General features: G+C 46.1%; 1 protein-coding gene across 5 annotated transcripts; it reads right to left on the reverse strand.

Moving 5' to 3' along the window:
- Positions 1-3047: 3047 nt before the first annotated feature.
- Positions 3048-21893, reverse strand: LOC120642365 (DNA mismatch repair protein MSH1, mitochondrial). Of its 5 annotated transcripts, none has more exons than XM_039918845.1 (22): positions 21612-21848; positions 20964-21096; positions 20779-20876; positions 20621-20696; positions 20162-20281; positions 19642-19689; positions 18786-18850; positions 17502-17587; positions 16755-16919; positions 16186-16295; positions 15645-15750; positions 15482-15557; positions 9047-9105; positions 8311-8378; positions 7254-7427; positions 6832-7038; positions 6354-6610; positions 6114-6257; positions 5487-5538; positions 4773-5072; positions 3630-4337; positions 3048-3553 (listed from the first exon to the last, which is right to left on the reverse strand). In XM_039918845.1, the coding sequence occupies exons 1-22, from the start codon at positions 21719-21721 to the stop codon at positions 3326-3328; spliced, it is 3390 nt and encodes a 1129-aa protein (XP_039774779.1). In that variant the 5' UTR covers positions 21722-21848; the 3' UTR covers positions 3048-3325. The 5 variants fall into 5 exon arrangements, with proteins under 5 accessions (XP_039774779.1, XP_039774780.1, XP_039774782.1 ...); XM_039918846.1 differs by having other exon boundaries at positions 3130-3553; positions 15645-15744; positions 21612-21893; XM_039918848.1 differs by lacking the exons at positions 18786-18850; positions 20162-20281; positions 20621-20696; ... (1 more) ...; positions 20964-21096; positions 21612-21848 and having other exon boundaries at positions 3130-3553; positions 19642-19666.
- Positions 21894-23382: the final 1489 nt, after the last annotated feature.

Genomic DNA, 23382 nt, shown 5'->3' on the forward strand with positions numbered 1-23382 from the left:
GATCATGAGAAGTAGATGGGGTGGTGGTGGTAGTGTATTGTTAGATAGAGAGACTTAAGGAAATGACAACTTGGATGATCAAGTTACAAACATGAGAGAAATGAAGAGACATAGTAAGGTGGATGAAGGAGTGCTTCTTCCATTATTGGTGGCTCAATGGGGATTGAGAGAAATATAAATTAACATTTTCTAGTGGGATGCATCAATCTTAGAAGACAGAAATACCATAGGAGACTAATTGTTTTTCTTTTTGTTAACGTTTCCTAGTGGGATGCATCAATTTTAGAAGACAGAAATACCATAGGAGACTAATTGTTTTTATTTTTGAAACAAATGTGGATTTATTTATTAATATTAGATAGACTAATATTTAATTGATAAATGAAAATAATGTTCATGATACAATAATAAAAGAAAATAAAGGGAGGGGATTTAACATATGTATGTTGCATAGAGTAATATTTAATTGATAAATAAAAAATTTGGCTGTTGGGCTTCTTCTTTATTTATACTTTTGATGAACCGCAACATATTGAAAAATATGACTGAGAGAAATAGAAATTATGACACTTAGTGGGTTGATGACATAGCAACATGGCACTTAGTGGATTGATGCCGTGGCAGCACGAGGATTGAGAGAAATACAATTATGATACTTAGTGGGTTGCATCTATATAGAATATATAGATAACAATGGCATGAGCAGGGCCTGCATCTGTATCATATTCATATCAATGAGAATGAAAGATCTTAAATGCATATAACTGCAAAGTTTCCGATGCCATAAACCCGTCACATGCAGGGTCGTGCTCGATCGTGCGCACATCGGCCGCGGGATTCACCGAAGACGCCCCGAACTGTGCATTCTTTCCGAGTTCAAAAATCCTGAGACGGCCGAGGCCACCGCACCCTCGGCCGAGGCTGGGGTGTCGTCCACTGTCCACCTTCTTCTCAACTCTCAAGTGAGATGTGCACATGCATGCGTTGAAGCCAAAAAAAAACGATTGTGTCGCCATCCATCATGGAACGACGCCGCGTTTATTTGGTTACGCGGACAGCATGTTCTGGGCAAATAGAATGACGACCCACACCCACATCCAAACAGACGACACGATCCATGGTCTCTGGCGGAGCGACGCGCTGGCAGTTTTGTGGCGTTGTGTCCGCTGCTGAATAGGAATACGTACACTCTCCTCTTGCAGCTTGCTAAGGCAATGCAAGAAGCAGCCTGGAGCGCTGGACGGAACGGAACGGAACCCTTTGCCTGCCAGTACCGGGGCCTCTCTCCTCCCTGGGGCTCCTGGCGACCGCGGGGTATCCGATCCACGGCCAATCGCTAGGGGCTCCCTCCTGGTGATCGATGAGCGTGGCCGGGACCCCGCGACTAAATGCGGAGCAGTAGCCAGCGAGCAAGCCCCCCCGATCGCCAACCAATCGGGATGGCGACGGCAGGATCAGCCGCTGGATCGTCGGGGCGAGGGCGCAGCCGCGCAGGCCGTTCCGCCCCGTTCCCATCCGGCTTTACCGGCCCGGCACGGACGCGAGGCGACAAGAGGAGGACGCGCGCGCCGCGCCTGCCGCGCCGCTGCGTAGGTTCCTGGCGGTCACATGCTCTCTCCCAGATCGGCCTGGGCCGGAAGGCCCGGCCGGCGGCATGGCTGCAGCATGCAGGCACAGGCTCAGGCAGGCGGCAGCAGGCGCTTTCCGGCGTGACGCGATGAGATGTCTGATGTAGTGATGTCTCGCTCATCGGCTGCATGCTCCGATCCCCTGCTCTTGCTACAGTGTGGGCGGCACGGGTTGAACACTTTTCTTTCCCTCCTCTGCCGGTTTGACCTACCACGAGACCGGGTCCGGCCTGGTAAGCTAGTAGTACTACCCTATGGTCCTTACGTGCCCGGCCTCCGAGGCAAAGCGCCCAACATTGTCAAAGCAGTTGGACTTTTCTCGTTGTTTTGTTGCTTGTTAGGCTTGTCAAGAGTCAAGACAGGTCCAGACTAGTAGTAGTGAAAAAAAGGAATTAGGCGAAGCCAGCAGCACCCAGCCACATGTGATGCGAGAACTCTGCACTCGTGCTTCGTAAAAAACACATTGTACATACGTACCAGCGTCGAGGTACCGTTACACGCTGTCAGACAGACAGTGAGACAGACGACATGGCGCTGAGCTGCGGGCTGTGGCTGTGTCGTCGTTCTGCCTCTGAGCAGTTCTGCCTTCTGAGCAGCCAGCTGGGGGCCACCCGCCCACGCCGTCAGATAGCGTTTCCCGTGATCAGCCGCCCGGTACGCGCTGCCTGTGTGTGCTCAACTGCCGTGCCGGGCAGGGGCAGCGGGCTCCAGCCGTGGCCCGTAGTCGGTTGAGGCGTTGCACTCGCCGCGTGACCCAGTGCGGCAGGACGCGCGTGGCGACCCCAATGATTTGAAACAGGGGGGTGTGCCTCCGGGCCGTCGCCGTCGTGCCGAACTGCTGCTGGCGGGGGGTGTCGCTGTCGTTCCCGTCCCGCGCCCGCGCATGTTGGCGTCAGCCCGCATCGGATGCCGACCACCCGAAGCCGACCTTGTCGAGGGCGCTCCCTCTCTCGCTCAGGCACCGCCGCGATGGGAACTTGAGACTTGAAACGGCAAGCTGATAAGATCGCCATTCACCTGCCACATTGTGGACTATGCTGGGCTCGGTAGCATGGGGCGGTAGCCGCTAGCCAGTTGCACTTGCAGGGGGGGTTTGCCTTTGGGTTGGGCATCTCGCTCGTGCCACGCCACAGGGATTTATGATTGATACAGACCTGCCTGCCTCTCCGGAATCTAATGATGGAAATCATGATCCCAGCACATTCTTGTTCGCCAGTACTTTCAAGCTAGCACAGAATATTCGGGGCGTTGCTGAAAACAAGGATGGGGTACGGAGTAGCTCCCTCATTTTCAAAGGGCTCCGAGCGCACGCGCCCCCTGGAATCTGATCCACGCCGATGTTTTGTTAGTTTTTTTTGACCTGGTGCTCTGGAAAGGAGCGCCCGGCTACTGCTTGAAGTGATCACGCTATCACGTCACTAGGAGCACAAGCACTGATTGAGATCCAACAAATGAATCAACTGCACAAGGTATGTTGCATGGCAGTAGTACCATTGCATTGCTAATCATTTGCACTGCCCAGCCTAAAACAATAGAAAAGCCCCTACTATGCACAAGGCAAACACCACTATGCAGCAAAATTGGGGGCGGCAATGGTGTCAGTTAGCTCCTGCCTCCTATCGTGCAGCCAAAAGAGACGATAATGCAAAACAAGGCTCTCACGTCGACTAGCTAAATTAGAGCTACAGCTGATAAATTTAGTGACCGGCAATTGCCTCTTCGGAGATGCGAGATATACCAAAGTTCCTGTGCTTTCCATCTGCCTTGTTGATGAGCTGGAAGCCTTTCAAAGGAAGCTGGTTTATGAGAAGTGTCTCCAGCTGGCAGGCAACGCTCTTGCCAGGAACCACGATGTACAGTACCGTGGCATCCTGCATACCTTCCTTCAATCTGTGAGCGTGAAGACGCCCCACAAGATCGTCTGTCTGCAGTCAGAGAGGGATCGCTGTCAACACTTTATCGAAATACTAAAAATGCCGGAAAATGTGATCAAGAATTTACCTGTCCAACATAAAGCTTGCTGTCACTTCTGATAATCACATAGATGCTAGACCTGCCTACAGTTGACGGTGGTGGTTGCTCTCTAGCGCCAACATCAACACAGACCACATCAACCAATTCTGTGATGCTATGTTTGTTATAGAGGTCCAACATTTTCTTCTTGCATATCATAGTAACAGTGCTCTCGACTTCTCTCCGCAGCGGCTCAAATGCATCAGGCAGAGTTTCTTGTCTGTTTCTCAGAGAATCAGGTTTCTCAACCAAGCCATTTACACTGCGGCTGACATTAGAAGGTTCATTGTGCACCATTGATATTGCCTGCTGCTTATTTGCAGCCATAGTCAAATATAGCTCCTCAGCCCTTCTAATTATCAAGTCAGGCATGCCTTCCCTCCTTGCCGTTTGAAAAGCAAGGCTTTCTCTACAGATACCATCCATTAATCTCCATGTTGGATTAATACACCCATCAATCACTTCAGTTCCCATAGCTTTGAATTCAGTATTGCGGAGTGAGAGAGGCAGGTCAAAAATGCCATGTAGATGAGTTGATATGATCCCTAGACAGCCAACGGTATCGAGTCTTTCAATGATGCTACCAGCTATACACGTTCCTTTTGCAGTTTCTGTGCCCCTACATATTTCATCAATCAGAACAAGACTCCTAGCAGTAGCTCGGCTGACTAAAGCGCGTATCTCCGACATTTCAATCTGCAAAAGGACAGCAAGTCAAAACAAAGTATCTGGATCGGGTATAATATAGTTTATGGTCGAATAGTACAAGCAAAAAATCAAATATAATTTTCTGGAATCAGGTAATAAGTAGTCTATCATATGCACAGCAGGAGCCAAACGGTTTTGATAAAATGATAACTCATTTCATCCTTAGTCAGAAAATATGAGAAAAAAGATGAGCATAGTTCAATTACACATGATTACAACTTAATGTGCTTGGAGAACAATTGGTGGAAAAGATAAGAAGCTTGGATAACTATAAAACACAAAAATAACCAACCTACAGCAACAACATTAATGAACATTCAGCAGGGAAAATTCCATTCATAAAAATAACTAAGACGTTGCAATGTGACCCGCATTCATCTGAGAATGTATGACACAAATTGGACAGAAGAAAAATGTTGGCACCTGGAATGAACTTTTCCCATCAGCAGGGCTATCATAGGCTTTCATATGGAGCATAATGGAATCAAAATGTGGGATTACAGCTGAAGATGAAGGCACCATCAGGCCACATATTGCAAGCAATGCAGCTGCACAGACTGATCGCAGCATACTAGATTTACCACCACCATTTGGACCGGTCAGGACAAATAGAGAGTGCATGTGGACATCATTCAGTATTGCATTCCCTTGATTAACATCAAGCCAGTAAGGAAAGAGCCCTACTAACTCCATTCCACTTGAACTTTCCTCCACAACACAGTCCTACACAAGTAGAATCAAGGTATCAGGTATGTAAACAGAAAATGTGTAAGGAAGGAACATGTTATCTGGGAAATGTATACAAGTATAAAGAGCACAGCTCATGGCTGCCATCTTTTAAACATGCCTGGTCCAATAAAACTATTTTAGTTCATCTTTAACCAAAATCAAGTACTCCCTGCAGCATAACTATTTCCTAATCTTTTCTTTTCTTTTGTCCTAAACGTCAGGTAATACTGACTGAAGGCAGTATCATCATTGCTGGGCTATACCAGCCAATAAACTGAAGGAAAACTTGCTCAGCACTAGACTAACAGTTAAGATAACAGACACCCATTAACTAATTGCATGGATGGATGGACAAAAGTGGGAGGAACTGAGACTCAAAATGCAGAAATATGGTTCAAAAAATATTACCTTTGATAAGGTAGATATAGTAGGAATCATCCAACCTCTTCTTCGGGCCTCACTGCTCAAGATTTTTTTAAAAAAAAGCAAAGCATGAATAAGTCCACTGTGCATAGATGGATTTGCCAGACAACAATATAATCAGCACACACAACTGATAACATTCTGCATTGCCAAACGCTAAACACAACGCAACATGTTATCAATAGCTTCTGAGCTTCTGTCAAATATCTGAACTAAATAAAATAGAGAGATACACCAAATATCCACATTTCACATTGCGACATGAAATTATGAATATAATAACAAGTTTCACAAGCTAGTTTTGGTGACCAACTAGCCACCAAACTACTGATACCAGACCAGACAAGATCTTTATGCAAAACCAGACATTTTAATCATCACAAAAAAGTGCAATTTTTTCCCCTCAGACGGTTCATTTTGCAGTTAGCAACTTCCTACTAGTACCATTCCAAAGCTTGGTTTGTCGAGCTACTTGGGTGCCAAAAAATTGAACCTTGGATAATTTGCAGCTAGCAGAATAGCAAGAATCCAGTGAAATGTTATAGACTGATGGAAAAAGAAAGAACGTGATGAGTAATGGAGTGGCCTAAAAGCGAGGATAGAAATAATCACCTAACATGACCAAACAGTGCTTTTGCTATGATGAGCACTGTTGAGCAAAAGACAAGTATGTTAATCTTGTCCTGCAATTCACTTGAAAGCCCTCTCAATAGTTCAAGAACTTTATTTTTAGCATCATCACAAGCTTCATGGTACCTGAACACAAACATCAGCATAATTTTAGTAAAAGTTATTGTGGGAAAAACTTCTGAACCATTTGTGAAGTCAGGTTGTAATACTGTGAGCCAGTACCTGTTTAAAGCATTCTCAACTTTGACCGTTGTAAACCATTCCTCCCCAACCTTTCTGCCTTTTGAATCAATTGCAGGTTTCAGTTGTTTTATTTGTTGCTCGCCGGGGGTGCTAGCCCATACATTTGGTGTGAATCGCTTTCCTTTAAACCAAACAGCTTCATGATCTTTTGCATAACATATTTCTCCTTTAGGACTTCCATTTGAGGACATTACAGATTTCACTCTTGAAATAATTGGCATAAAATCTTCAATGACCTGAAACCACGATATGCATTAGTATACCCCCCAAGCAATTGATGGATCCATGGAAATGAAATTCATGGCCTCCTGTTAATATTGCAGCATCATATCCCACACTGGAGGGCACGGCTATGGTCATAGACTAATGACCATCAAGGGCTAATGGAAACATTTGATCCTATGCAAGAAAAATAGGCAGTAAAATTTAAAACACAAAAGGATTGCTCAAAACCAACCGCGGTTGATAATGCCTCAGCAGCTCTATCAACATTTGCAAACTCTTCTTCAGCATGGATCCTTTTCACACGCCCCTTCCAAGATGACTCCATGTCATTAAAGAAGTCCTTTGGAATATGTTCGAATGAGGTTATTGCCTGATCATTTTCAACACCTAAAGAAATCACTTCAGCAATTCGTTGTGAGATAACACTACATTCGCTCATCTGCAAAAGGTTAAAAAAAATGCTCCAGATCAATAACAAAACTGAGGGGAAATTCAACTATACAAAATAAAATAAGGAATGCCAAAAATATCATACATATACATCACATGTACATCAAACATAAAGATAAAGATGTTTACAGCAATCAATGTGCCGCATTACATGTAATATCTAGACTTCCAGAAGAAAATTAAAAAGTTCTAAATAGCACTTACTAGTATATCAGGTTCAACTTTCAAACCAGTAGCCACAGAAGCAGGTACCAGCAATTTGTACAGGATAGCAGAAAGCTCAGCATTTCGGCTCATGAGCATAATCTCGTCAAGGACATTTTTTATTCTACAAAATTCAATGTGGTTGACCTCTTTGGACTCAAGTAGCTTCACAAGCTGCAAACCAGCATTGCTCAACCGATATTAGGCAAATAAATGAGATAAATTACAAAAAAAATAAGTAGGAAGGTTCTATCATAATGTGAAAGGGTCAATACGAGATGGACTAAAATCCATGACAGCATCTACATTGACAAGCACTAACAGGAGAAGATACTATTTTGAGACACAATAGTTGCACATCAAGATACTATTGTGTCTCAAAATACAAAAGTTTTAGAGAAACATTTGTTGAATAAAATGATTTCTCTAAATTCATTTTGATTTAACATAATTGGCAAAATACCTGCAATACTACTTTAGTTATTCCCGCTAAATGCATGCCGAATCTCTCATACTGTGGTGTATTCAACACATGAGATGATTTGCACTATTAGTAAGCCGATATTTTTATATGGAAACAAGGTGATTGTGCAAACTTCTATCCAAATATCCTATACATTACTGTTTCCTTGACTAGCATGTGGTTTGCTGTTGGCTGCGTTCCAACTAGTGCACAACAATTGTGTCATACTCATGTTGCTTCGTCATTGTGTTTTGCCATATGTAAATCAGCAAAAGCAAGCCCAATATAAGTACACAGAGGGACTGTCTGATTTACACTGGATTACACAAGCCATATGTATGACTTTGAAGAAGAAAATAGTGTTAGTGGTGCTAGATGACCAAATTTGCTCTAGAAAATAAAGATTTCTATAAGAGGGGCACTTCCTGCTAGTCCGGCCAATTTTGGTTCTACTTAAGTTACATGCAGGTCTAAACTCATAAAAGTATCGAGTTAATTCTCAAAATTTAAATTACATCAGATGTAAAATAATTCATAGGATAAATGATAGGACGATTGGGCATATATATTCCAAGAATATAGAGAAGAACTAACCTTTGCTGCTGATATGCAAGTAAATTCTGGAATGGAGCAAGTTATGTTGCCCATAAGCCTGCAAGCCTCTGCAACAATGTTATAAATGGGTTATCATCTAGCACTGGAACTAACATTTCCATCAAACTAGGTAAAAGTTTTTAAAACATGAACAAATCACAATTAGTAAATGTTTCTGGAAAACTGGGAAACAACAAAAAAAAACTACATGGCCATTTTCCAAACCCCAAGAAATAAAGTTGACAAGTAACCAGACCAAAGATTCTAAGACTGCATGACAGACAAAAAAGAAAGTTCAGACCCTGCAATTAGGCTTTTTTTTTGTAAGAACCTTAAACAAATTGTTCCAATGATCCTATAGTACCTATGCATGATTAATATAGGATTAACAAAATACTTCACATGTTCCACCCATGAAATTGTTTTCTAGCACAACTTTGCGCAATGTCTGCACAAAGACACAATTATTGTTTTGAGTCATAATATTCAGATCAACACAATGTAGTTAACAGAGGATAGCTCAATGATCAATCCATAATTAACCTAGAATTATATGTAGTGCTTTCCCATTTGATTCCCTTTGTGAATTATCCGTTCATAATATTTAGTAATTATTAACACAAATCATGGATCTTTAGAAATATTATATTGCACAATGAGCTCAAAGTTGTCTCTCAAGCCAGTAGCAATGTATCCCCACAAATAAATTACAGCTCTGAGGTGTAACAAATTTTACCTTGAACCGCTGCTGCGACATCAAATGATGGAGGATTAAGAAGAAGATCTCTAATATACCTGCATATAACAATAAAAGGTACATCTCAAAAATTAAGGCCAGCCCACATAACCATTAAATTGCAAAAGGCAAGCCGGTATCTCATATTTTCCACCCCTTGTGCTATAGCATAGTGCATAGTGTGATGTCATAGTTTGCATAAAAGACTAGTTCGCAATGTAAAAAATAGCGGGCTATAGCGCCGCTATAGCGTTTTGGAGGGGGTGACGCTATGATACAGCTTATAACACCGATATTGCAGCTAAGACCGATATAGCGTGATTTAGCGCCGCTAAATAGCTTAGCGGTCTATAGCGTTTAGCGCCGCTATGGCTGAATGGGTTGCTGCAGACCAAAATACGAAGACGAGTCACTTTCCAGCCCATCTTCAGCCCAATATCAGCCCAAAACAGCTAATACAAGTGCCTGTTGTCCCCTGCAACCCTAAACCCACGACATTGCCTTTGTCCCCAACCAAAAAATCACCGGCGGCGGCCACTTCCCCTGGGAGAGAACGGACTCTGGAGGGGGGCTTCGCCGTGGCTTGAGTCGCCGACCGGCAGGAGGGCTCTCCCCCTCAGGGCAGCGGCCGGCGTCGAGTTCCCTAGGCCTGCGACGAGCACACTCCGGCCGTCGGCTGCACTACTGCAAAGCAGCACCAACGGCAACAATGCCAACTCCAGCTGAGAATGCGCCAAGCAGCCAAGGTTGAAGTGTCAACTATTGTGGTCTTGTAAACCTGCACTCTTATTTGGTTGAAGTGTTGAACAAGTGTTGCTGTGAAAATGGTCCAAATACACATAATATGGGCTATATTTTACTTGTTTTTTTGCAATCCGCTAAATGGGATAGCACCGCTATAGCGGACGCTATAGCAGCCATAGCGCTTTTGAAGGGTCTCCGCTAAGTTTCATATTGTTATGGTCGGTCAAGTCTACGAACGCAGGAGGAACGTCGTTCGTGGCTGACGCGGAGTCCATGGCGTGCGGCGTCTGTTGCTCTCGTTGGCGTCTGTTACTCGAGTTGGTTGCTTGTTCCCTAGATTCTAGGAGTTGATTTGCCTCAAGTTTGTTAAAGATACTCTGTATAAGAACCATCATGCAAGTAATGAGGAGTAGGCCAGAGATAGAGTTTATCTCTCTCTCCCTGGCGACTTGCGCCTACGCACCGTTTCCTTGCAGCCTCGCCGCCGGCCGTCAGGACGGCGTCGAGTAATCAACCTCGCCGCGCACCCAAACCACGTCCTCCTCCTAGCCATTCATACTTCCTCCGTAGCTCCCACAACACTCTGGTATCAGGAATGCCGGACGCCGTTCCTGGTGCCGCCACCGCGCCTTCTCTACCCATGCCCATCGCGCCGACCACCTCCACCGCGCCGACCACCGCCATCTCCACCGTGTCCACGCCGCCGGCTACGGCCGCGGAGCCGAGCACCCTTGCCACTCTGACGGCGGCCATCTATGGGCTCCAGCGCCAGATGGGATCCTTCGCAACACGTTTGTCGTCCATGGAAGGTCGCGGATCCCCATCTGCTGCGGGATCTTCTTTTGCTCCCCAGTCATCGTCGTTCGGGATGCCGGGCTACGGGGCGCCGCCGCTGCCAGTGCCTTCCCCGGCGCCGACCATCGTGCATACCACCGCGGCATCCCACCCACTACCCATCCACCAGATCAATTTTCCACACTCACCCTCGCCAATCCCGAACTTGAACGGGCCGTCGCTCTCGCTTCCGTCCGCGACGCCGCCGTTTGAAGCCATGGAGGCCGCCGACGATCTGGAGGTGCCGCGCTTCCACAAGCTCACGTTCCCGACGTTCAACGGCAAAACCGACCCCTTGGGTTGGTTGAACAAGTGCGAGCAATTCTTCCGTGGCCAGCACACCCGGGAGAACACCAAGGTCTGGCTCGCCTCGTTCCATCTGACGGAGGGCGCCCAGCAATGGTACGACATGCTCGAGCGCGATGCGGGCGGTGTCCACAACATTCCGTGGCCAACCTTTCGCGCTCTATGCCAGCAGCGCTTTGGGCCGGCTCTGGGCACGAACCACCTCTCCGATCTGGCGCGCCTTCCGTTCCCAGGCACCGTCGACGGCTTCATCGACGCCTTCCAGCAGCGCCTGGCTCACGCGGGGTCCCTCACCCAGGAACAACAAGTGCAGCTATTCTCCGGGGGCCTACCGGACCACATCAGGGTCGACGTGGAGTTGCAGATGCCACAGGACCTCCAACGCGCCATGTGCTTGGCGCGCGCTTATGAGCGCCGTGCCGCGGCCGCGGTCACTACTCCGGCGTTCCGACCGCCTCGCGTTCCGGCACGCCCTCACCATCCGGCCGCGGGCACCACCCCAGCGTCTCTTCCGGCCGCCACCACGGCGCCAGCGTCCTCGCCGTCGCCTCCACCCAGGCCGTTCCGTCGCCTCACACCAACGGAGATGGCGGACCGCCGGCGTCAAGGCCTTTGCTATAACTGCGATGAGCAATACACGCGCGGCCACAAGTGCCAGCGTCTCTTCTACCTCGAAGTCTCGGACTTCGTGGACGATGACGAACCACCGCAAGACGCCATCCCAGCTGCACCGGAGGAGCCTTTGATTTCGTTGCACGCCATTGCCGAGATCCGCACCGCGGACACGATGCGCGTGCGTGTGTCGGTGGGCAACTACGTGATGACGGCGCTCCTGGACACCGGCTCGACCCACAACTTCATCAGCCCCGCAGCTGCCGAGCGGGCGGGTCTCCGTTTTGGCAACAGTGCGGGCATGAGCGTGATTGTAGCCAACGGTGACCGAGTGCCGTGTGCCGGCCTCGCGCGCGATGTCGACATCAGGATCGTGGACGAACACTTCGCCATCGACTGCTACACCATCCCGCTGGATTGCTACGACATGGTCCTTGGTGTTCGTTGGCTGCGGACGCTGGGACCCATTCTTTGGGACTTCGATGACATGTGCTTAGCATTCTGGCGTCGTGGCCGTCGCGTCCTCTGGCACGGGCTGGACTCGTCCTGGACGACCCCAGCGGCCGCGGGTCGCCTTCATGGTGTCCGCGCTGCCGAACCGGACCTCCTGGCGCTGCTACTCAACGACTACAACGACCTATTCACGGAGCCGACGGGTCTACCGCCGCCACGACACTGTGATCACCGGATACATCTCCTTCCTGGCACTCCGCCGGTGTCTGTTCGGCCATATCGTTACCCGCAACTCCAGAAGGATGAACTGGAGAAGCAATGCGCCGCCATGCTCGCTCAAGGTATCATCCGCCCGAGCGTTTCTCCATTTTCAGCTCCTGTTCTCCTGGTCAAGAAACAGGACGGCTCGTGGCGCTTCTGTGTGGACTTCCGCGCACTCAACGACCGCACTGTCAATGACAAATTTCCCATCCCGGTCGTGGAAGAACTCATTGATGAACTCCATGGCGCCCGCTTCTTCACGAAACTAGATCTCCGCGCCGGCTACCATCAAGTGCGCATGCACCCGGCCGACATCGAGAAGACGGCCTTCAGAACACACCAAGGTCATTTTGAGTTTTTGGTCATGCCATTCGGCTTGTCCAATGCCCCGGCGACGTTCCAGCGGCTCATGAACACCGTGCTGCAGCCATTCCTCAGGAGGTGCGTTCTAGTCTTTTTTGACGACATCCTAATCTATAGCCGTTCCTGGAGTGAACACCTGCAGCACCTGCGCGCCGTCTTCGACACGCTCCGGTCACACCACCTCAAGGTGAAGCGCTCCAAATGTGCCTTCGCGACCTCATCTGTGGCTTATCTCGGCCACGTGATATCGGCGGACGGTGTGGCCATGGATGGCGACAAGGTGGCCGCGGTAGCCGCCTGGCCGCAGCCGCGCTCCGTCCGCGCCCTGCGCGGTTTCCTGGGCTTGGCCGGCTACTACCGGCGCTTCATCAAGGACTTCGGTACCCTGGCGGCACCGTTGACGCAGCTCCTCAAGAAGGACGCCTTCCTGTGGACCGACGCAGCTGCGACCGCGTTCGACGCCCTCAAGCGCGCGCTGTCCACGGCTCCGGTGCTGCACATGCCGGACTTCGCCCAGCCGTTCATGGTCGACTGCGATGCTTCGGGCACGGGGTTTGGTGCCGTACTACATCAAGGTGCAGGGCCCCTGGCTTTCTACAGCAAGCCGTTCGCGCCGCGCCACCTCAAGATTGCGGCCTACGAGCGCGAACTCATCGGCCTAGTCCAGGCCGTTCGCCATTGGAGGCCTTACTTGTGGGGCAGGCCGTTCGTCGTTCGCACTGATCACTACGCCCTCAAGTTCATGCTCGATCAACGCCTATCAACGGTCCCGCAACACCAATGGATCAGCAAACTTTTCAGTTTCGACTTCTCAGTCGAGTACCGACGCCCTTTCCAGAATGGAGGTCGCCCAGGCCGAGCTTGCGGCGCTCTCGGGCCCAACGTTCAGCTTCTACGACGACCTTCGCGCCGAACTGGAGACTGACGACGATCTGCGCCGCCTCCGCGACACCATCACTGCGATCCGTGGTGCCCCATGGCGGGTCGACGAGGGCCTCGTCCTCCGCAGCCGGCGCGTTTTCATACCAGCGACGTCTACTGCGCTGGCCACTGTGCTCCAGCTCGCCCACACCAACGCCCATGAGGGCGTTCAGAAGACACTGCACCGACTCCGGGCAGACTTCGTCGTCGACGGCGACCATCGGCTGGTCCGTGAGTATGTTCGGTCCTGCGCTATCTGCCAGCGCAACAAGACGGAGTCGCTACATCCTGCGGGGCTCCTCCAACCACTCGACATTCCAGCACTGGTGTGGTCGGACATCTCCATGGATTTCGTGGAAGGCCTTCCCAAGGTACATGGCAAGAGCGTCATCCTCACCGTCGTGGATCGCCTGTCCAAGTATGCCCATTTCATCGCCCTCGGCCACCCGTACACGGCAGCTTCAGTGGCACGGGTTTTCTTCTCTGAGGTGGTGCGCCTCCATGGGTTCCCATCCTCGATCGTCAGCGATCGTGATCCAGTGTTCACGGGTCATATCTGGCGGGACCTGTTCAAGTGCGCCGGCGTCCAGCTACGGATGAGCACGGCCTTCCACCCGCAAACCGACGGGCAGTCGGAGGCTGTCAACAAGACGATCGCCATGTATTTGCGCTGCATCACTGGCGACCGACCCCGCGCGTGGCTCGACTGGCTTCCGTGGGCGGAGTTCTGCTACAACACCGCCTACCACTCCGCGCTGCGTACGACTCCATTCCAGGTCGTCTACGGCCGGCCGCCTCCGGCGCTTCTTCAGTACACGGCACACTCGGCGCAGACCTCGACGGTGGACACACTTCTGCAGGACCGCGACGCCTTCATCTCCGAGGTCCGGGAACGCCTACAACAAGCACAGGAGTACGCCAAGCGCCACTACGACGCCAACCACCGGGACCTGACTTTCGACGTCGGGGACTGGGTATGGCTTCGACTACTTCATCGGCCGGCTCAGTCACTGGTTCCTGGGCGTCGGAGCAAGCTTAGCCCGCGCTATGCTGGTCCGTACCAGGTGCTGGAACGTGTGGGCGATGTGGCGTATCGCCTTCGTCTGCCGGAGGGGGCGCGCATCCACGACGTGTTCCATGTCGGCGTTCTGAAGCCCTTCCATGGAACCCCGCCTACATCGACTCCGGCTCTTCCTCCTCTACAGCATGGTCGTCCTCTCCAGGCGCCGGAGAAGGTCCTGCACGCCAAGCTCCGCCGTGGCGTGTGGTTCGTCCTCGTCCAGTGGACGGGTCTGCCGTCGGCTGAGGCTACGTGGGAACCATTGGAGGTCCTCCTCCTAGCCATTCATACTTCCTCCGTAGCTCCCACAACACATATCCTGCTATTTTTTACATTGCTAGTTCGCAATGCTTAAGTGATTCCTCACAGTAGTTGTTAATTTTAAAATTTCAAAAGTATAGCCCAGGGTACAGAAAGCTGTTTTAACTGGGTTGCAGAACAAGTAAATAATTATTGCCCAGTCTTTCACATATCTGCCCAACACCAACTAACAGGTAGGCGCACTGAAAACAAAAATATGAGCAATTGTAGGAAAATGCTGCCTACATAAGTCAAACAAGGATCTGGACACCTAAATTCACTTGATAAAAAGATAAGCCGTGGTGGTATCAAACATGTCTGGACAGATTGCCTAAATAGATAGTGATGCTTTATGGGTGTTCGTGGCATATTATTTGGCCAATCTTATCATTAGGCTTAGAAGGAATAACGAATAGGTGTAGGTCAGTTGTATAGTACCCAAGTTTCTTTTATTCAATATAGACGCAAACAAAATTTGAACAGAATCCTGCCAAAAATTTTAGTGAACCATCGCCAGGGACTAGCATGAAGATCTTCTAATAAGCATGATAGTTAATTCAACAAATAGCCACAATACATACATTGATGGAAGCCCGCCACAATTTGAAGGGAGCACCATTTTTAGCAAATTCGGTATTCCCTCAGTCGGTATCACTCCTACAGCACATGAAATCCAGAATAAGATACATCAACTTCAGAATGCTCTTTGAAAATATAAACTACATCAAAGAAGATGCAGCGTACCAATTTGAGTAGCAGTTCCAAGATAAAGAGGTTGAGGCCTGCCTTCCAATGAGACGGTGACATTGCGAAAAACTGTTTTCTCATGAAGCCCATATATTTCCCGTACCTTGACAAATTAAATCCAGTTATAAGAACCAATATAAATCAATGAAATATATAGAATAGCCAATAGCAAGAGGTACATTAAAAGTTCCATAAACTCAGCAAAACCATTGCAACACATGAAAGTTAATGAGACTACACATTATCAACAATCAGAATAATTCTAATCGTGATTCCAATGTTATATCTTTGTTATGGCCCATTTGTGATTTGGGAAGGACGTGCTGGGATCCAAATTCTATGAACGAAAAGCTGAATTCCTAAGTGATCCCCCTCTTCCACATAGACCATTAAAGGCTTTATATTCTTGTATTGTAAAACTTGCATAATGTTAATGCTCTAGTCTTTTAGACACTTTGTATGGTTTTATTTACTATAGCCCTCACTTATGGTTCTCTTACATAAAAAAATAAGATACAGCCGTGACAGACTCACAGACCTTACATAAAAGTTCTTCAATGGGTGAACCGTCAAACCACTCAAAGGACTTCCCACTGCACTCTCCCCACAAGAGCCCTCCTTCACCAAATTCCCCCCAGCGTGATGTCCCTACAAGCAAATGACAGCGAAGTTTAAAACAGCATCTGTTGGATGCATATTGCAGGGCTAGTAACGCATATCAACTCTGCTTCCATAAATTACATTACTGTTCTTACATACAGAGCCTCTTACGTCATGCAGCGAAGTGATAACAATCAAATCTATTATAATATTTCATTGCTAAATGCCTCAATATATGTAGAAAATGGTGTGGCTTACAAAATGTGTCTCATGAAACAAAGCTCCAAGCCAAGTGTGAAAAAAAAAAGATTCAAGACTCCATATAGTATCCATTCTAAAGATTTTAATGAAAATGGGTTATTCATCTGAAATTGAAAATAAAGCCATGAGCCCATGATAACAGCATAAGCTAGAAAATTCTGATGTCAAGTTCGAAATGATTGCTTCTAGATCAAAAAAAAATCATAATAAGGATAAACAAAAACGTTCAAAAATATAAATTGCAACCTGAAGAATTATTCCTCAAAGAACTGTGAAGGTATAGATGGTGATAACGACATATGCGAAGCTTAGTAACCACAGCCTCCTCTGTTAAGCCCTCCTCAGCTGAATAAGTTTTCATCGTCTCCAGAACTGATATTAAGCAATAGCCTTTTGCAGAGTGTGAAATCCCTGATGAATGAGAACACCATGATTTACTATCTCAAGTCAGAAACCACTGGTCTAATGGCATTCAGTAATTGACTACGGAAAAATTTTTTGAGGACAATTGACTATGGAATTCAAAAGCCATGAACACACAGAAATATCTTAAAACATCACAACATGCCTCCAGGAACACAGTTGTGCAAATGATGCAAACATAGAAAGCTTGCAGCAGCATATATATTAAAGAGATATATATTCAGTATTTTTATTTGAACCGAGATATATATTCAGTATCAGCATAAGAAATTATAACAAGTCGCCATACAGACAATTCATAAGAAAAAAAAACGTATTGCACAACAAAAGAGATCAGCATTCCATATCAGACCATTGATTCTATTCTGAATATATATTAAAGAGATATATACACGTTTTTTACCACTCTAATTTCTTGCATAATGTCATTTACTATCCAACAAAATACAGCAAATAAATTTCTAGCATCCTGCACAGTAAAATTATATGAAGAAGTGACATGTAGACTATCAGCTACAACAGAACAGAAGGTCTGGGGTTACTGAATAGAAATATTCAAGCGGAGCGTACCAACTACAGGCATGGGATCAGGAAACTCTACATCATGGTCTACTTCTGCAAGACCAAACACATAAGGACTACCAGGATGTGCATGCCTGTAAAAATAAAAGGCAAAAACTTTAAGATAGTCAATTGAATAAACTATCGACCAGAAAGAACAGAAGCAATAAAAGTTCTTAATATGCCAACTGCCAGTAGCCCATTGTCCAGTGTTCTAAAAAACGTTTTTAAACATCGTTTAATCTTGATTAAACGCTGAACGGTGGCCAAGCGTTGCGTTTAATCACAGTGTCGTTTAATCACAACACACGTTTAATCATGTTCAATCTACGTTTAATCACAAAAAACTCTAAACAATAGACAAGCGTTCGCCTAGCGTCTAGCGTTTTTTAGAACCTTGCCATTGTCATTGTAAGAATGAATGCAATAGATGAGAACAAACACTACATCACCAAATTAGAAAATTGATACATCATACATGGGTGTAACATCAAGCGTCTAACAAGTTAAGATGAAACATCTACGTGAGTAGTGTAATAGTTTTGAGTTCAGGACCTAGATCTGGTTGGTGCAATATTAAGGAAATAAATAATAGCACTCCATTTTGAGTACATGGAGCCTATAGATGTGAGGAGTGTTGAAGTATATAGCCCACATTTCCTCCATAACTTAAGCTTCAGGTTAAACTAATCATTGCAAAAACTCGACATAACAAAGACAATAGAATCTGCATTTGTAACATGGCCAGTGCAATTTTAAGGAAGCTCACTGTTTCTACTTGAGCCAAGTTATAAGCCTGGTGGAGCCTAGATTTGAGGGTGCCATTGAAATATATTACCCATCCCTCCTCAACTTTGATTTATTTTTCAGTAAATGAGACTTAAAAGTTGTGGGGGGATAAGAACAGCAACGAAAGGAACCAGTTAGTTCCTCATATAGTCGTGGACCCAAGTATGCATCACAATGATAAACAATCAGGCACAATATAAACAATTGTTAACATTAAAAACCTCCTGAAAGTGAAGAGGTAAAATCCGCATGTCCAAACCAACTCACCCCCAAATGTACTGCCAAAATACTCCCCTACTATCAAATAATGGGTGCAAAGAATTTTGTCTAGTACTTCTGATCTCTGAATAGGTAACAACACAATGTCACCACCAATAAGGTAGCTACAGACCAAAGAGTACTGTTATAACATTATGAAACAGTAATACTTACAAATATCAACCATGCCACAGAATAAAATAAAGCACTTTGCACAATTTCTACATTACATAGTTCTGCAATTACCCAGAAATAAATCGACCTTTCCGGGCACGGGCTTGAGCTGGGCCTTGGATTTCCTCAACTATGCACTGCAAGATAAAATTAAAAAACGAAATAACAAGCAAAATCACTAGAAAACAATTAGTATCAGGTTGAATGGTTAAATGCTACTACATATGCCAATAGACAAATCAACAGTCAAAATCTGCACCGTCACTATATAGCTATGGATTGAACTGTATGATCTAGTACTGCTCATAAATGAATAGATTTGTAAGCATGATGGCAGAAATATTGAGCAATAACACCCATGGGGCGACAAAGTCACATCCAGGCAGAAATATTGAGCAATAACACCCATGGGGCGACAAAGTCACATCCACAAATGGGCGGTTAATTCTCATTCCACACGAAAGGTATAATACTATATAGACATATACATAATCACCAGAGCAAATCATTTGGAAAAGCTCATTCTAACTGTCTGACAACAGGTTACTTCTGCGGCTGATGAATTTCATGACTGTGAGGGGAGGCAATGAGTGGATTAAAAAACACAAGACACAACATCATGAGGGCACCAGTAAGTTGCCAGAACAATCATGTGACTGCGACCTGCTTGTCTAAAACCCAAATAAGCTCACGGCTACAACTCCATAGAACATAGACTAGGATATTACAATATTACCCTTGACTATTATACCGTTAACAGCTACAGCTCCTGCAGGTTGTAGTGCACTTATCTTTTGATTTTTGGAAGTTGGAACACATTTTAGGCTTTAGAACTGACAGTTGCGTTTACATTCCTATATTACAGCAAACAAAGGGCATCAATGAATGCATTCTTTCAGGCAGATGGGAAGTGACTTCAAAATCTTACCACAGAATAACCAGATCGAGTCAAATCATCCAATGTCTGCCGTAAATTCTGCAAGCAAACTTGATCATTATGGTATACTATTCTTAAAGCTATCAATCAATGAAACACGATAAGTTTCAACTTACATATAATTCACAGTCTACTAAATATGCTAGCCCCTTATTACCACAGAAAATTACAGATAGATGTGACTCGAGTGAAAAAATTTAAGTTTCAAAGCTTATCATGTTTAAATGGCAAAAAAGAAACAGAAAAGCAAAGGCGATATGCAAAAATAATGATGTATTAGAAGTAAACCTTATATCCTAAATGAAAAGGTTACGATTGTGGTTATCAAATAATTATGGCATGTGAGGTACAAGATAAGTTACCAAAATCTGAATACTCTAGAAATGTTAAGATGGTATTTTGCAGTTCCTTCATCATAGTTCTCTACAAACTAACAAGCTGATGATTCTCTAAGGAAATTGGTTAGCTAAACAGAATTACATAGCAGAAACAATGTTACATAATAGCATACCACGACTGGACACCCAGCTTTTGGAATACTGTCAGAACGCAAGCCTCCAAAAGGATTTAAGCCTGCATGCTCTACGAGAATGCAGGCATCAAAACCGATAGCTTCGTAGAAATCTCCTACCTGAGTAAAAAAAATTAAATATTCAAATATAATAAATTCCTGTCATTTACATGTCAGTATTGTAGACAATTCATAACATGAAAGATAACAGGTCACTGTAATTAAATGAATTTCCCAATTTGGATTGGGAGAATAATAAGTGAATAAAAAACAGAGAAATATAATATGCCTAAATGCTATCTCTGATAGGTCTCTGAGACTCTGACTATGAACCATACCGGTTTTGACAGCATTAAGATTTCATTTTCCTTTGTTTAAGAATCTATGGAATACCATATTTTTATTCCATTCAAAATCATAAAAAATACAAATTAAATAGAAAGTTAGATAGTAGCATACTCTGCAAAGTAGAACCTCACGAGGAAACTTCGATTTAAATTGCAAAATTTCCATGTTTAGTGTTCCATCTTTCAAACTGAAAAATTGTACCCGTATTGTGTCAGTGATATCATCATGTTGGCATAATTATGGTAGGATGCATAGAGCATATGTTTCACCTTCCATTTCTTAAAGCTGTATCCAACCCTAATATATTTGAATACACAAGCCTCTGAGTCAATTGTATGGATGACAGTTTTCTGCACCTCTCCATTTTCTGAAACATCAGATAGTAGAGAAACAGTAAGTAACAGAAGCATCAACCTTAGTACATGAGGCAGAGAAATCAGCAGTTTGCAAGAACCTCTTTCCACCACAGGATATGTGATAGCATGCCTTCATCACAATATTCTCCCTGTTTGGTAGATTTCCTAGACGCCATTGAAATGCCTCGTGAGACCCTCCTAGGTTTGGAAGAAGTCCTCCGGTCGAATAGCCTGGAACAAAGGGTCATCAGGATTACGGAAGTAATGTAAAGTGCCATACTAAATCAAAATTAATAAAAAGCAAGCTGATCACATCATTCTCCAGTAACGCTGACCATAGATACATGGGGCAACAATTTGTCACCGATTAGTCATATTAAACATCTGTGCTTAAACCAAACAGAATTGCATGTTCCTTCTTATATCTACGAGGATCACCAAAAATACTATCCAAATTTTGTGCCAACTTCAAAACGTGGACACTGCTACTCTGTATTTTGCAGTTAGAACTTGTGTTATTCAGATTTTGAGGCCGCTCCATTCAAGCAGTAATCAAGTTACTTCTCGGTTGCTAATGGACTGAAATAGAATACCATTTTCTCAAAACATCAAAACAAAGTCGCTGAGATGACCTCACTGCAGTGCCTAACGGCGTCCAAAAAACTCACGGGACCCTGAAAAACGCGCGGCAAAACGAAGCGGAACTGCGTCCAATGTCCCGGAGGTAGGGAGGGGAGGAAACTCACAGCATGGGGAGAGGGGAGCAGCGCGGGCGGCGGCGCCGGAGGATGGAGCCGGCGAGGGGGAGCCACCGCGGCGTGGCGGCCACGAGCGAGCTCACGAGCACCCGCTGCATGGCGCCGCCGCGCCGGGGGAAGAACAGCGGTGCGCTAGGGCTTCGCGGCGCTGGTAACCGCGCCGGTGTCGTGTCCCCGCCGGAATGGGAGGCGGCGGGGGAGGGGGTCAGTGGAGGACCCGAGGAGCGGAGCGGAGCGGAGTGGAGGGGAGAGGTGGGGTTTTGGGGCCGTGTCGTGGGCAGGGTTTAACTTTTCGGCGAAATTTCGCCGAAATTTCGGTTTTTTTTCCGTTTCCGCTAGTTACCGGGATCCGAAATTTCGGTATTTTTCGATATATTTCGTTTCAAAATTCAAAATTCAACAAATTTCGTCCAAAATCCACCGAAATTCGCCGAAATTCACCGAAATTCCGGAACGGAATTCCGTTTCCGCCGATCACCGGGATTCTACCGAAAAACGAAATGGTGAACCCTGGTCGTGGGGCGCGGGCCGGCGCGGATTCCCTGAAAGTCAGGGCTGACTTTACTTCGTCCAGATGCCGTTCCGTTCGTTCTCTTCTCCATCCTATAGCCGATGAATCTTGCAGCGTATATTACTCAGGCCAGGTAGCCCGAATAAAGCCCAACTTGAGAACAGAGTAAGAGAATGAGAAACTTTCTCGCTCTGCAGCCACCGCTGGACGCAGTTTTGGCGTGGGAATAAGCAGCGCACAACGCTGTTTTGGCGGGGAGCCCGTGGCGCGCGACGGAGTTTGGCGGAGTGTCGCCCGGGGAACTGGCGGCGAGCACAAGAGACGGACAACTCGAGCGCGGCACAGGACCTCGGCTAGCTGCGCGAGTGCGGCGCGGGTGGTTTATAGGTATTCGCCGCCATCTTCCCTCACTATCCTGCTGCATTTAAAAGATATCTGAAAGAACTCCATCTTTCTCTTGCATTTGTTTAGAATAATTCACTCATATGTATTCATGTCTTTTTAGTACGTAATGAGCGTCTAAATTCGGCTGAGCACTGATAGAGATTCAATGGCAGAACCTAACAAGTGACTTTGGTTTACATTCAAAATTTATTTGCTTTATTTGTATCTTTATGTCTACCTATATGTGTACGTTTATTTTCGGTGTAGGGAAAATATGAATCTAGTTTGGGTACCTCGGGCTGGTCAGACATTTAGAAACTTGGATGATGCTCGGTCATTTTGGGTAGATTATGGAGGTCATGCAGGATTCGAGGTCAGAAAAAGATACACAAACATAAGTAAATTTGTTGGAAAGCCAACTTCATGCAGATATGTGTGTCCCAAGGAGGGGCGTCGAACAGAGGATAAGAGGGATAATGGGATAAAAAATCCTCGAGCTGAAACAAGGACGGGTTGTCAAGTCCGGATGGGTCTTACATTAGACCGAGTGGAAGGAAACTATAAGGTGATTGATTTGGTGCTTGAACACAACCATGTTCTTTATTTGCCAGAAACCTTCCATTTGATGTTGTCACAGAGAAAGATTTCGGAACTTCAAGCATTTGAAATTGAGGCTGCTGAAGATTCTGGAGTATGAAAGATCCATGGCAACATGTACTACAACATTAGAAGGAAACAACACATATGCAGTTGCAATTGTGAGGGCAAATGGTGATTTAAGTTCTGAAAAAGAGCCCATAGTTGTTGGTGATGTGAAAATATAAAAAAAAGCTTCATGTAGTTGTGAGCAGTTCAAAAGGACAG

The sequence above is a fragment of the Panicum virgatum genome, chromosome 7K (assembly GCF_016808335.1).
Source record: "Panicum virgatum strain AP13 chromosome 7K, P.virgatum_v5, whole genome shotgun sequence".
NCBI classification, from domain to species: Eukaryota; Viridiplantae; Streptophyta; class Magnoliopsida; order Poales; family Poaceae; genus Panicum; species Panicum virgatum.